Source organism: Drosophila innubila, chromosome X (genome assembly GCF_004354385.1).
Source record: "Drosophila innubila isolate TH190305 chromosome X, UK_Dinn_1.0, whole genome shotgun sequence".
NCBI lineage: Eukaryota > Metazoa > Arthropoda > Insecta > Diptera > Drosophilidae > Drosophila > Drosophila innubila.
In genome coordinates this window covers 30787309-30804966 of record NC_047626.1, presented here as the reverse complement: position 1 = coordinate 30804966, position 17658 = coordinate 30787309, and the positions used below count along the sequence as shown (strand labels likewise).

At 34.5% G+C, this 17658-nt stretch overlaps 2 protein-coding genes across 2 annotated transcripts; one reads left to right on the top strand and one right to left on the bottom strand.

Moving 5' to 3' along the window:
- Positions 1-1034: 1034 nt before the first annotated feature.
- LOC117793996 (probable cytochrome P450 308a1) lies at positions 1035-4004 on the bottom strand. The gene is made up of 4 exons (XM_034634460.1): positions 3817-4004; positions 3214-3756; positions 1467-1934; positions 1035-1410 (listed from the first exon to the last, which is right to left on the bottom strand). Exons 1-4 carry the CDS (start codon positions 4002-4004, stop codon positions 1128-1130), a joined length of 1482 nt encoding a protein of 493 aa, XP_034490351.1. The 3' UTR covers positions 1035-1127.
- An 11840-nt stretch (positions 4005-15844) lies between these two features.
- On the top strand, positions 15845-16972 carry LOC117793995 (cholecystokinin receptor-like). The gene is made up of 2 exons (XM_034634459.1): positions 15845-16044; positions 16100-16972. The coding sequence occupies exons 1-2, from the start codon at positions 15845-15847 to the stop codon at positions 16509-16511; spliced, it is 612 nt and encodes a 203-aa protein (XP_034490350.1). The 3' UTR covers positions 16512-16972.
- The last annotated feature ends 686 nt before the right edge of the window (positions 16973-17658 follow it).

Sequence of the window (17658 nt, the reverse complement as noted above, 5' to 3'; positions counted from 1 at the left end):
CTTGGCCTCTTTATAAAATAAAACAAATTCAACAAATAAATGTACATATTTTATTATCTGTCTGCATTAATGATAGTTATAATATAATGTCAAAAGGGGCAATTGCAAAAATTTCTGATATCCCACAATAAAATCTCTACACGAGGTAAAAGTCTAGTGACGAAAGCATATTCCAGCCGAAAACTTACTGATATCCAATTTTGTGACGAAAAAAATAAAGTTTAATATAAAAATTTTGAATAATAATATAAATTAATAAAAAAAAACACGAAAATTGACATTCGGCACTGCGCTAAAAATAATTATTATGTTCGTGGTAGCTCAACCTTTTTGCGCACAGTGCAGAAGTCAATATAAAAATTTTGAATAATAATATAAATTAATAAAAAAAAAACACGAAAATTGACAGTCGGCACTGCGCTAAAAACAATTATTATGTTCGTGGTAGCTCAACCTTTTTGCGCACAGTGCAGAAGTCAATTTCATGTTTTTTTTTTGTTATTAATTTATATTATTATTAAAAATTTATAAAAAATTCTTTTAAAAAGTGTGACATGTATGAAGAATGCATGCTATTTTTGACAAATGTTTGAATGAATTTTTAAGGTTGATTAATTTTTTTGTGAAAATGTTGACACCTGACACCATAGTAGGTGCAAGCAATATTTGATTTTTAAATAATTATTTTTTGGGGTTAAATCACAGTTATGTCGGATTTTTTGATTTTTTGACTGATTTCTTAAAATTGATCGTCGGTGCGCCACCTCAGGATGACCTCCAAAAAAAATTGATTTTTTTTTCAGATATTGCTATTATATTGTATCATCCATTGATGATACAGCGTTTTCGAAAATAAGAAAAACGTGAAATTCACTCCACCCTATTGTGCATTGATAACCGATTTTGACCCAATTACAGGTCAAATTACAAAAAAAAATGCTTTTATTCATTTTTAGCTGTCACCAGTCATGTTATTAATTACAATACACGCCATATTATATTAGATATATAGAAGATAAAGGATCTTACCACAATACAACTTTAGTAGAAATATGTGTTACACAGCTTTATCTTAAAAGTAAGTTGTCTACACACAATTAACACAGGAACTTTAAAAGCCTGTGTAATTATTTTGCCCGACGACAATTAAACCGCAGCCAAATGCCTCCTTTGCTGGCCGTGAGAAATGTGACATTAGATTTCTCGACAGGCTGACTTTTATCAGACAATTGAACGTTGTAGTCTTGGAGAAGTGTCGCCAGTGCCGCCTTAGTTTGTGCCAGTCCAAATCGTATACCGGGGCACATACGCGGTCCCGCACCGAAGCCTAGGAAACGGCAACCAGACTGAGACTTCTGCATGAAACGCTCAGGTTGAAAGCTTAAGGGCATCTGATAAAGCATAGGATCACTAAAGAAATAAAAGGTTTGAGGAAGTAATTTACTTGCTTAGGGAACAGGACTTACAGATGTATGGCCTGAACTGGCACAACTAGTACCATATCCTTAGGCACACGTAGTCTTGCGTCATTTTCTCCTTTCTCTTTACATTGACTTGGCAACACAAAGGACTTGGTGCAGCGTTTTAGCAAAGCAGGCATGGCTGGATGTAGACGCAATGTCTCAAAAAGCGTGGCTTCTGTATATTGCAGAGCATCCAGTGCTTCAGGTTCCAGCAATCGGCCCCCATTGTATCGGGCTACCTCATCTACTTCTTCCTGCAATTGTCGCTGAATGGATGGATTTAATGCCAATTCATAAAGAGCAAAAGCCAGCAACGTCGCAGAGGTCTCATAACCCTCTAATAGTAATGTAGTAGAATGTCCTTCAATATCACAGTCATGTTTGTCTTTCAGACAATTCAGTAAAGTATTACCGTCACTCCTTCCAGCCACTTGGCGACGAATCCATTTTTGAACATTTAGTGGAACATATCTGCAATATCAGACAATAATGATAATAGTATCGTTTAATTTCGATTCGTTTGTGAAGTACTAAACTTCTGGAAATATCCGACCAGAGGAGTCAGAGTCTCTTAGAATTATATAAGGACAGTAGCAGGAATTGTCCCGTTGCTATGATGCTGATGTTATAAATTTTGAAGGTTAAGCTCCTTCGGCCACACAAAAAAACTGGTCGGAAAGGCTATGCCCCTTACTTATTTCAATATGTATAGAAGTTCTTTATAGAAATTACTATCTAATAAAAACTACTGCATACTTCTGGGTGCTTGTATTGCCTTCATTATTAATAGATTTGGTTAGCTATTACTGTCGTTCTAACTGTCCGATCTTGCTGAGATAATAAATCATATTAATATATAACGTTATTTACCATAAAAAACGTATTATCTTAAAAGCTGTGGGTGCGTGTCAAAAATTTTAAACAAACTAGACCTGCGTGGGGTCTTATATTTCTTATAGGCTCTGAGATCTATGTGCTTACATGGACGAACGGACGGACAGACGGACTGACACACATGGCTATATCGACTTGGTACATATTTTTTAAGTAACGGGTATAAAAAATCAATCGCAGGAGCTGCATCTATGCTTTACCATATATTCTATTAAGCTAGATACTTGGAACACATGATAAATATTTTAGTTCCAAAGTGTTCTAATAATTTCCTCACGATTGGATAATGGAACAATTTCAATATCGCGATACAGGCAGAAGAAGAGGATCATACATACATGCAAAGCTTGCGACAACTTTTTCGTGTGTTTATTTTCTTTAATGTGAATGTGTGTGTAATTAAGTATGAGGGTATCTTAGGACTTCGGCACTGTTCGACAGACGTGTACTATCGACTAGGTCTTCTTTCTTGGAATACCATTACAATTTTTTTACGAAATGTGTAACGCATTAAAGGAGATAGTCGAAATAGCGATGCCCGTCTGTCCTTCTGCCGTCTATTTCTGTTCAAACTACTGTCTCAGTTTTGAAGCTATGTATATCGATGTAGATACCTCGACTATAATTTACCCCTATGTGGAACTAAAAGTAGCACAGCTCCCATTTCAGAGCTGCTCGAATCAGCTCACTACACTCACCTACCTTTATGTTGGATCGTACCGAATATTTTTAATCCCACTGCAGATCGCATATCAGAAGGCAACGAGTCGTTGCCAATGATTTACAAGAAGTCATTGACTTTATGTGGAATATAAATAATATATAAATATATAAATTTGTATGAAATATAACCCACCGATGGCCAAGAAGCCAAACGAGACGAGGCGAATGTAACAACGCAATGGTGTCCGTCAAGCTCCAGCAGCCGGGCTGAAACAAAGGGCCCAGCAATGCCATCCATTCACTATTACCTGAACTGGCGTTCAAGTTTAGAGATTGTGAATCCAGGCCGAAAACAGCTGAGGCAATCACCTGTAGCGTGTAGCGTGTTGCCAGCTCTTTAGTCTCAAACCGATCGCAGTTGTTCAGCTGGTGAGCAACAAATTTATGCAACTGTTGGCAGGCTGCAGTAATATGCGGCAGCGTCTGTCGTAACCGAAGAGGTGTAAAAAGGGGTATAAGCTCTCCGCGCCGTTTCCTCCATTTTTCCCCACAAGCTATAAACGGGTTTTGGGCGGCCAATAAGTCCCGTTTCACATCTACGTATATAGCATTGTCCGCACAATGTTCAAAGTTTTCACCAATGAGCAATTCTTGCAGCAACTGTTGATCCTGTACGAGAATGGCGGGCTCATTAAACAGCCGATATATCCCCACATAGCTCAACGTCGGGTTCTCACTGTACAGTATACGAAATCCTCACTTATATAGTTACATTTTGATTAGCTGTAGAGCTCACTTGTACATCCGGGAGTAAACGTCGCCATACGAACGCAGGCCCAGTGCAAACTGCAACATATTACCCACCAGAGGCCAGCCATATGGTCCGACCACGCCTTTACGCCACCAGAAGCTTCCCTGCCAGGCCAGCCAAAAACTCAGCACAAACAGTAGGATCATAGGCAAGAGAAACACTAGTATTGTCATCGTCAATATTCAATTTGAAACTGACTCTACTAACGCTAACTTTTCGTGCTCGTTACCGTGCCTGTAATGACCTTAATTGCAGTTCATTACTCGCACGACAATTTTCAATCTCTGTTACCACTATAATGTATGCAAGTGTAACCAATTTCACCCTTACAATCTGTTGCAATCATGCTTAACAGAAATACCTTATTTAAAAGCACATATATGTAAAATCTTATTTGATATTGATCAATTAGAAAGCATGCAAGCCTTTAGCCTCAGATTGAGATTCATTATTAGGTAAATTATATTTGTGTATAACGAGGTTAAGTTTAATGTGCCCTTTTTTCAAATTTCTAACTACATAGATCTTTGATTATCCCACGAAAAAAAACCTCTACACGAGGTAAAGTCTAGTGACGAAAGCAATTTCTTACCCCAAAATTTCTGATATCCAATTTTGTGACGAACAACATTCAGTTTAATACAAAAATTTTAAATAAAAATATAAATTAATAAAAAATTAAAAGCAAAAAGGGTGAGCTTCTTTGTACATAAAAATTACTTTTTGCGCAGTGCCGAATGCCAATTTTCGCTTTTTTTATATTAATTTATATTTTTATTCAAAATTTTTAGATTAAACTGAATTTTGTTCGTCACGTACGTATAAGAGCCCTCAATCACACCTTTCCAATGATATATAGAACATATCGGTAGCTTTTATGGTTTGGAAACTGTTGAGGTTTCAATTTTAGCGGGATTTAGCGCTTTCCCGCTAAACTAGCGGTTTTTTCAAAAAGTCGTAGAACAAACATTTCTAGATTTTCGAAAAGGAATAAATCCCCATCATTACATTTAAGCTTCTTTAGCGCTTTGATGCAAACACACAAACAGACAAACAAACTGACTTTTCATTTCATTTTGAGAAGTCCAATAAAATTTTCAAATTAATTTATCTTTTGAACCAGTTATCGGATTTGTGAGGTATCAACGGTCGCGCATTTTTAAGTAGAATTTTTAAAAAATAAAAAATTGTACCAAAAAGTCCAAACGGCCCCATTAGCTGCAATCATCTAAATTTTTCCCCTCCCACTTACACCCTCGTATCTCATGACCCAAGTTGGTTAGAAAAAGTTTCAGTACGCCATTCTGTAAGTTAGAACTAAACCTTTCGATCGCTATATAACTCGTTCTGATAGGACAGTCATAGCAAATTTTCCAACTTAGCTGTATATATTGTTAGTCGCCTTTCGCACCCTTCGTGATGCTTTCGTCACTAACGCGAACTGCCGTCCGCAGTGATGTAAACTGTTAGAATATGCATTTAAGTTGGTTTTTTACATTCTGATCAAATTTGGTTTAATTTTGTTCAACATATCATATAATTACAATAGGAGCAATTGGTCGAAAATCAACTTTTATAAATGAGTAAGAGAGTAAAAGAGTACGACTTACAATGGCTTCTGTGTATGTATAGGTGAGGATTACACATCCAAAGTGAAACTTTTTGGGAAGGTCGGTTTCTTTTCATATCAAAATATACGCAAGTTTTCTATAAGTAACTAAGAAATTCAAATTTATTAAACGTACTTGTTTCAAACATGGAATTTTCTTAAACCATTATTAATTGATACGGTAATAAATTAAATATAATGCTTGGAAGAAGCTGAAATTTAACCTAAATTTACTTCACTAGCTCGAATCACCATTATCCCAAGAAAAATTTCGATTTATGGTGACTTCGAGCTATGGAGTTTATTTTTTTTTTACTTGTAGGGCTTACTTTATAAATAAAAAACCAGAAACTGGTGACTACAAACTCATAGATTCAAATTGCGAGCTGTTAAATTATTTTATCGTTATAGTTAAAGTTTAACTGTTAAACGAAACCTAAAAAATTAGAAATTACACTCAGAAAAAAACGACCAAAAAATGATTCGCGACCTAATCTTTCCTATTTGTTGTTGACAAAACGACTACATTTGTTTTCAAACTGTGACCCCATGTTCTTGATACATGAATTTCGATACATGAAGTAAAAAATTGAGTGTCCGAAATTTCAGGTTGTCCTAATTAACAAGTGTCAGAATGATTGAAAAAGAACAGTAATTTATTTTTGCTTAAAAGAAGTTTATTCCAGAGAATTATTAGAAGTGCTCCTCTTTTTCACATTCCAATTTTGCGAGCGAAGCGAGCCGGGGGTTGGGGAGCGAAGCGAGCTGGGGGCGGAGTTGTAAACACAAATATAATTTAATAAAAAAAAAAAAACAAAATTGGCATTCGGCACTGCGCAAAAAGTAATTTTTATGTACAAAGAAGCTCACCCTTTTTGCTTACAGTGCACAATGCCCCTTTTTTTAATTTTTTTTTTTTAGACCCCGTACTTAAAAAAAGTACAGGGGTCTATTGGGTTTGTTTTACCGAATATGTGCGTAACAGGTAGAAGGAGGCGTGGCAGACCCTATAAAGTATATATATTCTTGATCAGCATCAATAGTCGAGTCGATATAGCAATGTCCGTCTGTCTGTCTGTCTGTCTGTCCGTCTGTCTGTCTGTCTGTCTGTCTGTATGAACACCTAGATCTCGGAGACTATAAGAGCTAGAGACACCAAACTTGGTATGTAGGTTCCTCTATACTGCAGGCAGATCAAGTTTGTTTCAAAAATCAGCCACGCCCCCTTAACCGCCTGCAAATCGACATTGAAAATTTCATATCCAAATTATAAGAGCATTTTGAAAGCCAGAAATTCCAGATTTTGCACAGATGAAGATATAATTGTCCTAAATTTTTGCTGAAAATTTCATTCTGATCGCACAGTAAATAGCGAAGATATTCAAATAATAAATTTTGCTGTTAAATTCGTTGATGGCGCGTTGGCAGTAATTAAAACTTGAATATCTTGATAAAACAAAAAATTTATATTAACATATTATATAACAAATTGGCGTCCATTCAGACGTGAGCTTCGGTGGCGCAGTGTACTGAGTCGCGGAGTCGGACAGTGCTCGTGGGTTCGAGTCCTGCCGTGGGCGAAAGATTTTTAATTTATTTATGTTCGAATTCAATTTCATTTTATATTAAAACAAACTCAGTGTTTATTTAAAATGTAATATTAACATTAAATGTTAAAATATAAATTATTTCTTTTACTTTTTAATTGAGCACTAAAACAAGCAATATGGCCATTTAGGAGGATAAAGACATAAGTGCGAGAGTGGCTCAACACTTTGAGCCTTTGTCTTTTGAAAATTTTTGCAATTTTGTCGCGGGTTCGATTCCCGGCGGGAACAACTTTTTTCCAGCTGAATTTAAGCTTTTTTTTTAATTTTTACAATTTATTGAAATTGTTATTTATGAATGTTATACTGACATTTAATATTGAATACATGTTTAAAAATTTCATTTAAATAATTTTACATTGGTATTTATATAAACGTTAAGTTAAAATTCTATGTTAATTTCATGTTTATTATAAATTTACTGTGTAAATTTATGTTTTTAGTAAATTTGTCTTTTTTTGGTTTTCAATTATTTTACTATTTGATTTAACATTTAGCATGTTTAACATGCAGTTTTAATTTATTCTCTGTTAAGGTTTCACTTATGCTTAACATAGCCAAATATGCATAAACGCAAGTTTATATATATGAATGCTTAGCTAGAAACTTCTTCTGTTTTGGCGCGTGCCAACATATGTATGTATGTGTGCACTTAACAAATCTTTGAATGGCACATATGGATGTCCTGCTCTTCCTAATGATTAATGCATATGTATGTCTATTTGACTTTAAACTGACTCTTTTTCAACTCTTTTGTGCGCGCTGTGTACAAGTGATTTTGAAATTTGATTTTGTTGTGCTACCAAGTGTTCCATTTTAAGATAATTAGTGTGACTAGTGTTATTAAATAGTGTTAAACATAAGACTCTAAGGCATATATACTATAAGTCCTGGGTGCCGATAAAATTTTTAATTATATCGGAAGCAAATTCGAGCGGCGACAAATTTAATATATAAGAGTTTATGGTAATCTTAAATATTATTTAGTTTTTAGAAGTGACTGATTTTGGATAGTAAGTACGGGGTCTCCGACAGTCGAGTATGCTCGACTGTAGCACCGGCCGACTAGTTTTATTTGGCCCTGTTGCGAATTCCTAAAACGAGTGGAATTGCCGCAAATCGTTTTGATTGCTGTTCCGAATTAATTTATAATTTATATTTTGGTTTAAGAGTTTTATATTTAACTGAATTTTGCTCGTCACAAAATTGGATATCAGAAATTTTGGGGTTAGAAATTGCTTTCGTCACTAGACTTTTACATCGTGTAGAGTTTGTTTTTGTGCCGAGCAGAACTGAAATTCCCTTTTCTTGATATTTTTTGACGTTTCATTGTTGGTGTTGTAATAATTCTGCCGGCGTCAACTGGCTGCTGCTTTTTCGAAACATGAAATTGGAATCAATTGCTACATTATTGTTAAGCAACAAAGTTCAACTCCCGTGGTTCAATGCTTAGAGTCGCCCAGTGTTGTGTTAGACAAGCAGAACTTTTCAGTTCGGGGGCCCCGGCTCAAACACCACTAGAACAGCCATAAATAAAACAAAAATTTAATACAATATAAACTAAAAGAAAAAAAAACAAAGTAAAAAAAGTAATAAAAAAACCATCAAAAAATCAAAAAAACTCAAAATGAAAAACAATACGTTTGAAATAATAATTTTTTAGTTTAGTGCCTGGGGATTTTTTGGTAGAGTTCCACGAGGAGTCACCAACGTTTCTTGTTAGGGAAATGTTGAGAAATGTATAAGGAAGCTTCCTTATTCCTCGTTCCTAGTAACTCTCAATGTTAAATTCCTCAATCGATTTCATACAAACGGATCGATGTTTCCTCAATGACAATGGAATGTTCCTCAACTTTTTCTCATTTTTTCTTTGAAGTCCAGTTCTGCTGGGTGGGTATTTCATGAACTCTTAGGTGTATTTTTCTGAACGAATGGGAATAATTCAGGAGCATAATGTGCATAATTTGGTATTGAAGTGGTGTTAGAATATGAACAATTTGTGGTAAGAAAAAAAAAAAAAATAGCATTTTAAATCAACTAGCTTGCAAGCACAGTTCAAAGCAGTTGACCGGCCGGCCGAACGCCTTACGCAAGCTTTTGCTCTGGAGGTATGAAATAATTATAGTTAATTGGAGAGATAGCATCTTAAATTAATAAATAACGATTATTGTAAGAAATATTAATAAATAATTTTTTTTGTATTGCAACGTGTACTTACATTTTTATTATTAAGCTTAAAATGTTTCCTTGGCAAGAGTGGGAAAAGAACCCGGGATTTTTAAACCGGAAGCGATGACTCTACCCAGAGAGCCATTGGAGCATCAATCGTTTCACATGTCAATGTAATGATGTTAAATATCAAACGCCTACAGTGACTCAATAAAGTTAGTATGCAGTTGGCAAAACAAACTTTAGGCAATGGAAAAAAATAGCAGCAATGCATTCTAAACAAATGTGTAGATATATTTCAGAAATATAAATTATGAACTTCATTTAAGGCACTTAAAATATTAAAAAAAAAACATGAAATCTTCAATTTATCTAAATATTAGCGAAAATAGCCAAAAAAAATACATTAAAAAAAAAACCAATTCAATCCGTTTTACAACAGTTTTTACATAGCAAGGTAACATTATTATGGCAATTAATATTTGGTGGGGTATCCCTTTTGCTTTATAACTTCTTGGAGTCTTGATCTCATTGAGAATACAAGATTCATGGTCACTCTAGGGGGTATATTCTCCCACTCCTCCAAGAGCGCTTTCTTTAAGACATTCTTTTTATATATCTCTCGTTTTCTGACAAGACGGTCAAGGTGATTCCACAAATGCTCGATTGAGTTTAAGTCAGGTGACTGAGGTGATGTTTTAAACTGATTTTTCACCTTATAAAGAAGCCACTCTTTCACTATGTACGCAGTATGCTTGGGGTCGTTATCTTGTTTAAAGATGAACGAGTCTCCAAGGTCAAGTTTCTCTGCACTTTGATGAAAATTCCAGAAAATCCAGATGGTGCCATACAACCCCAAACAAGTACAGACCCACCACCGTGCTTGACTGTACACATTATATTCTGCGGCTCCAGCTCGGAATTTACTTTTCGCCATACTTTTGTACGTCCATCTGATCCGTGGGTGTTGTACTTGCTCTCATCTGAAAATATGACGGTGTTCCAGAAGCTTTGGTCCGCTGATTCATACTCCATCGCAAATTAAAGTCTTTTGGTACGGTGGACGGCATTGGCAAAGGGCTTTTTCGCATGTTGCGACCATGATATCCGGCAGAATCTGATTTTCAATTTAAGATTGAATTTTTGGAGCAGATTTTTTGGGATCCTCTCGCACCATGCGCACAATTATTTTTTTATCTGCTTCGGTTGATATGCTTGGCAGTTCGGATCTTGGGTTTGTCTTGGTAGTTCCTTCTGATTTAAATTTTTCCACTACCTTTTGAACCGTTGAATGGCTTTTTCTAACAATTTCGGCAATCTTTCTTTGAGAATTCTTCCCAAGAAATAGTTTTACTATCAAATCTTTCATGTCTTGAGACAACTCCTTCCCGCGTGGCGCCATTTTTTGCTCAGATAGGATTAGGATATTTACTAAGCAGATTTTTTATTAAAGTTAAAGAGCTAGTATCAAATTGCAACAATACCATTCTCTTTACTGTAAAATTTTTATTCACCGTGAAGAAAACAATTGCTAAAATCTTTTTGCATACAAACCTTTATGATGTAAATTTTACCCAAATTAGAGATGATGTACTTTTACAAATAACGGGGCTCAACAAATAAGCTGATCTTTAGATAAATCGATAGTTATTTTTCAACCCAACATTGGCTAAATAAATGAAAATTATGTCCTTATAAAAAAATCTTTATATATATTTAAAAAAAAATTACGGTTAAAAATGTAAGTACGAGCTGCATACAAACTTTATTGATTCTGTATTTTACTTTATGTATCGAAATTCATGTATCATGATCATGGGATCACAGTTTGAAAACAAATGTAGTCGTTTTGTCAACAAAAAATAAGAAAGATTAGGTCACGAATCATAACAAATGTGCTTAATATTTTTCGGTCATTTTTTTCTGAGTGAAATTTCTGATATTTTAGGTTTTGTTTAACAGTTAAACTTTAACTTAAACGATAAAAAAATTTAACAGCTCGCAATTTATAGTCACCAGTTTCTAATTATTTATTTTTTAAGTAAGCTGGTAAGCCCTACAAGTAAAAAACAAGGGAACTCCGCCCCCTGCTCGTTACGCTCGCGGTGAGGTGTGAAAGGGCTACAATCGAGCCCATTCGACAGTTACATGCTCGCTACCCACATCTTCGCGGCAGTTAGATTTAATGACCATTTATTAAATAAATAATTGCTTTAAACACTTCAATTCGTACAGAGGCTATATTTACTTAACACTTTTAACTTTCAAAATGTTTAAATAAAAGAAAATTTAACATACTAACTAACTACTAACCATCAAACATACATAAATATATGAAAATATAACATTTATAGATTAACATAATTTATTGAACAATTGAATTAACAGGAGAAATGTATATTAACATAAAATTAATTAACAAGATAATATGTTAATATAACATTGATATAACATGTATAACTAAAATTATATTATGTTATAATAACATTAAGATAACATGTGTACCTTAGGGTGGCCTTTCTTAAAATAATTTTTGATATCAATGAGCGCCGGGCTTAAAAATATTCCCCCTTGAATACACTTGCAAAATTTGAGCCCGATCGGAGATCATTTGATGGACCAAAAAACGGGTCAAAGGGAATTTCTATGAAAAAATATAGTTATTGTATTGAAAACTTTTTTGTTTCAAGATATCTTAACCAAACTCACAGATTGTATATTTGGGACGGCCTGTTACACCCTAACCAAATTTGGTCAAAATCGGACTACTATATCATACACTGAAAAAAACTTCAACTTCTAAAATCAAGAACATTCATCTTAAAAATTTTGATCTTAAAATAAAATTATTTTAAGACCAAATTGCTGAAACTAAGATTATTAATCTTAAAAATCTTAATATAAGAATAAAAAGTATAAACAGGTCCTTTTTCGTATCAAACAAATTGAGGCCCCGTGGCGCTCTGGTTAGAGAGGCCGCTTCAGCTGTGAAGCAGTAGGCGGCGGTTTGAATCCCACTCGTAACAAATTAAGGGTATAATGTGTTTGGCAGAATATATGTTACAGGCAGAAGGGGGCGTTGCAGACCCCTCAAAGTATATATATTCTTGATCAGGATCAACAGCCGAGTCGATCTAGCCCTGTCCGTCTGTCTGTCCGTCTGTTTGAATGCGTCGATCTCAGAGACTATAAGATCTAGAAGCTTCAAACTTGGTATGTAGGTTTCTGGATACCATAGGCAGATCAAGTATGTTTTTATACCCTGTGCCCATTAAAAATGGGAACAAAAAAGGGTATAATGTTTACTTTTGGATCGGGCCACTATATCATATAGCTGCCATAGAAACGATACATCGAAAATGAAGTTTTTAGTATGAAAAAGTTTTTTGTTTGTTAAGATATCAGAACCAAACTGATAGAATATGCATCTGGGCTGGTATTATACATCCTGCCCAAATTTGATTAAAATCGGTACCATAGGCAGATCAAGTTTGTTTTTATACCCTGTGCCCATTAAAAATGGGAACAAAAAAGGGTATAATGTTTATTTTTGGATCGGACCACTTTATCATATAGCTGCCATAGGAGCGTTACATCAAAAATGAAGTTTTGGTATAGAAAAGTTTTTTATATGTTGAGTTATCAGAACCAAACTAATAGAATATGCATCTGGCCTGGTATTATACATCCTGACCAAGTTTGGTTAATATCGGTCCACTATATCATATAGCTGCAATAGAGACGCTCAATCAAAAATGAAGTCTTGGTATGAGATATCCTAACCAAACTGATAGAATATGCATTTAACTTTGTTTTGTCCGGAGCCACCATGTTTCTTCTGAATTTAACCAAACCGACTTTTTTGGATAGATATGGGGCCCCAAACGACGAAAACAAATTTTTATTTTTTTATATGGCAGAGTTTATTTTTTAGAATTTTTTTTAAATTTTTCTTTGTTTTAGAGACGTTTTTTCCAGGGACCGTAACTGTTATAAGTTTTAAAAATAATAATTGCAGCTTAACAATTATTTCCAAACTTTTATTTAAAAGTTACGATATAACACTTATTTTTGATTTTTATTTAAAAAGTAAATAATAATAATTAAATAATCATTTTTATTTAAAAGTTTAAAAATAACACTTATTCTTGATTTTTTCAATAAAAATTTAAAATAAGAGTTATTTTTGAGTTTTATTTTAAATGTCACAAATAAGAGTTATTCAATAACTTTTAAGTAAAAATCAAAAAATAAAGTTCAGTTGAATGTCTTTTAAACCGATTGGTGTGTTAAAAAAATTTAAAGATATTCTTATTCTATTTGTGCCAACCGGACTTGGTGCTTTATGTACCAAATTGGTTCAAAGGCATTTAACTGAACTTTATTTTTTCGATTTTTACTTACTCTCTTGTGACATCAAGGACCAGAGGAATAAGAGAACGGAATGGGAGTCTGTAAAACTGATTTAAAAAATAACGCCGCAGGGAAACATTTTTGCTTGTGTCTAACTTTTTTGAAAATTTTTAAAAAAAATTAAATATTTTTATATATTTTATCGGTATATTATATTATGACTCAATTATTTGTCGGCAATATGGCCAGAGCAATAGAGAGTTATTTTGCCTAGCTTTCTCAGCTAACGTTTCGATACAATTTTCGCAAATTTTAAAGTGGCTACAGGGCTTTAAATCTCGTGGCAAGTTGAAATAATTAAAGAATGAAAGAACGTCCGCCATTTTTCTAAATTCAAATTGAGGAGCATTTCTCTCTTCATCATCTTAACCAGACTCGGACTCCGAATTGGAAGCTTCAAGTTAAGTGTGTCATTTCAAGAAATTATATTTTTTTAAGATGAGACACTGTTTAGATCTAAGATTTCGTCGAAGATTAGGCCGATTTTTTTAATAAATTTTTGCAACACTTGTCGAGGGTGTTATTGCAATTTAAAAAGTGAAATAATGTCAATAGGCGTTATTGCAGTTTTGGCTGCGCAGTAGCGCCTATGGGCGTTATTGCATGCATCCTTTGAGTTTCCATAACACCTGAAAATTTACAAAATTTAGTAAATACTATGAAGAAGTGAAATAAAGTTGTTGTTAAAATTAAGGGAGATGTTACTCGCACTCAATTAACAAGAATTGCTGCGTATCAATTAATAAAAGTCAAAAATATTCCATGTACATATAAAACAGTTAGTTTGATTAAAATTTATATTTAAACATTTTTTAAGGGCTCATGTGTTGATATGAAATAAAGCTAATTAAAAACCTTTTCAAAAAGTTTAATTTTAATTTGCAATCAGCACCTAGACATATAGAAGCTATTGAAAGTTGTACTTTCATAAAAAATGTTTCTGTACGAATTAATTGTGGTTAGGGCTCGAACGCATATTGATAACCTTCTATCAAGGAAATAAAGTGTCAGAAGCATTTGAAATTCAACAAATTTCTGATATCTTACAAAAAAAACCTCTTTGCGAAGTAAATATCTAGTGACCAAAGTCTTTTCATGCCATTTATATTCTGATATCCAATATAAAAAACATAAAAAACTAGTGGGCCGGTGCTACAGTCGAGCATACTCGACTGTCGGAGACCCCGTTCTTACCATGACAAAAACTAATAATGGAAAAAATTAAAAAATATTAAGATAACTTAAGTGCATGCTCTATCATATTGGTTACAATGTCTCATAAAACAAAAAAGATTTTCATACTAAGACTTGATTTTCGCCCGATCGGTCCTATGACAGCTATATGATATAGTGGTCCGATTTGAATCAACTTTGGACAGGATATATAAAACCATCATTATATGCTTATTGTATCAGTTTGCTTTAGATATCTCATCAAACAAAAAAGTTTTTCATACTAAAACTTGATTTTCGACCGATTGTTCCTATGGGCGCTATATGATATAGTAGTCCGATCGAAAAAGAAACAAGCTTGATCTGCCTGCAATATAGAGGAATCTATATACCAAGTTTGGTGTCACTAGCTTTTAAATTTTTCTTATAATTTGGATATGAAATTTTCTATGTCGATTTTTAGGCAGTAAAGGGGGCGTGACCAAATTCTGAAACAAACTTGATCTGCTTGCAATATAGAGGAACTAACATACCAAGTTTGGTATGTCTAGCTCTTATAGTCTCTGAGATCTAGGTGTTCATACTCACGGACGGACAGACAGACAGACAGACGGACATTGCTATATCGACTCGGCTATTGATTCTGATCAAGAATATATATACTTTATAGGGTCTGTCACGCCTCCTTCTGCCTGTTACGCACATAATCGTTAAAACAAACCCAATGGACCCCTGTACTTTTTTAAGTACGGGGTCTTAAAAGTTTTTCATTCGGCACATTGCGCAAAAAGGGTCCGGTTCTTTATACTTTCTGTATTCTTTATGCCGAATTCAAAACTTTTTTTTTTTTAAAAGTTATTTAAAAATTAAGTTTATTATCGTTTTTCACATTTAATTAAGGAGTAGGCTCTGATTACTCATTTCTGCCTTTCACCCTCACAAATTTTCCCTTTCACTTTCTTTTGCAGCTGATAACTACTCACATGGCGGCAGCAAACGTCGCTTGTTTGGCTCCTGCGATGGTCGTCGGCATCTCTATTGTATGCGCAGCGCGTCGGCTAAGTCGTTGCGACACCAGCAGCTGCAACAACCGCAGTTGATAGGATCTGGAGATTGTTGTGGTCGCGTGCAGCGGTTACGTCACCAGCAGCAGCACTTTCACCTGACTGTGACAAATGATGGGGAGCGACGCAAATCGCTGTCCACGCCCAGCTTACGCATCACTGAGACGACATTACGCAGGTAAGTGGACCTGTATGTGGTAATTGAAATAACACTGATGCATTGTGCAACGCAGATCCAACGAGAGTAAGAGCTTGGAGAGCAAGAAGCGAGTGGTGAAAATGCTCTTTGTGCTAGTGCTGGAGTTCTTTATCTGTTGGACGCCGTTGTACGTAATCAATACGATGACTATGCTGATTGGGCCTGTGGTGTATGAGTATGTGGATTATACGGCCATCAGTATCCTGCAGCTGCTGGCCTACTCATCGAGCTGTTGCAATCCCATTACCTATTGCTTCATGAATGCTAGCTTTCGACGTGCGTTTGTAGACACTTTCAAGGGACTGCGACTGTGCGAGGGGGGACACTTTCGGTTGTGCAAACGGCGATCTAATAATAAGACCGATTTTTCGGTGGCTGGCAACTCAATAGCTTTGGCCAATTCTGTAATCTCCAGCCACACCATATTGGAAAGTCCGCGACTCTGAGCCAGCCGGCGGCAGCATAACAAGTCGAGGACGCTGACACGGATGCATAATAGAAACAGGAACAAGGACTATAACAGACGTGAGACTGGGGAACCGATCAGGATAAAGAACACGATAGGACAGGGGCAAATGGAAACAAAGTCACTATAAATGAATTTGTCATTCCAGTAAGTTATGTGCAAGAAACTAAAACTGTGGTTGTCAACGATTCTATTCCAAGTGCGTTGGTGATTGGTATGAAAATACTCGTAAAATACTCCCACTTATTACATATTTGTGTTTTTAATGTATTTAATAAACTGCATTTCTAGAAATAAGAATATACACCTGGCTGCAAACCTCCACCATTGTAAAATAAGGATAAATATAACAGATTTTTTTTAGTAATTGACATCGCATTTAAATAAACTAGTGAAGTGATAAGTAGTGCTAAGGAATAAATTATTTATTTATAATTGAAAATCTTCAGGGATGGTTTGTAATGATTATTTTCTTTTTGTTCAAATTTAAAATTTATGAATTTTATGGATTGCGACACGAAATAATGATTAATTTTGAGCTTAACTTTAAATATTTTTTTTGTAAATTAGTTAAAATTAAACATAATATGATGTAATTTTCATAATAAAACATATAATGTTAACAGTTTCTGAAAATTTCCATTCGCATATAAAAATAAAATGTGAATTAAATGGGCGCTAATAGTTTTATTTCGGAAGAAAAAATTTCAATTTTTAATATGTATATATAAATACATAAAATTATATTTTTTTTTTATTATTCTTTATCGAATTTCCTCGATCATTGCGGACGGCAGGCGACTTGCAATATATACAGCCAACAATAAAAATTTGCTATGACTGTCCGATCAGATCGAGCTTGCAAAATGCAAAATACAAAAACTTCTTCTAACTCACCTGGTTCATGAGATACGGGAGTGTAAATGAGATTGTCAAAATTTCAGCTAATGGGGCCGTTGGAGCCTTTTGGTAAAATTTTTTATTTTTACAAAATTTTAATCAAAAATACGCGTCGATTGATACCTTGATCACCCAAACCCGACAACTAGTTCAAAAGAGAAACAAGTCAGTTTGTTTGTTTGTTTGTATGTTTGCTAAAGCGCTAAAAACCCTTAGATGTAATGATG

Coding starts and splice junctions, on each gene's coding strand:
- LOC117793996 (XM_034634460.1), bottom strand. CDS start 4,004: ATGACAATACTAGTGTTTCTCTTGCCTATGATCCTACTGTTTGTGCTG. Junction 3,757..3,816: donor GTTTACTCCCGGATGTACAA/GTGAGCTCTACA, acceptor TATACTGTACAG/TGAGAACCCGACGTTGAGCT. Junction 1,411..1,466: donor CCAGTTCAGGCCATACATCT/GTAAGTCCTGTT, acceptor TTATTTCTTTAG/TGATCCTATGCTTTATCAGA.
- LOC117793995 (XM_034634459.1), top strand. CDS start 15,845: ATGCGCAGCGCGTCGGCTAAGTCGTTGCGACACCAGCAGCTGCAACAA. Junction 16,045..16,099: donor ACTGAGACGACATTACGCAG/GTAAGTGGACCT, acceptor TGTGCAACGCAG/ATCCAACGAGAGTAAGAGCT.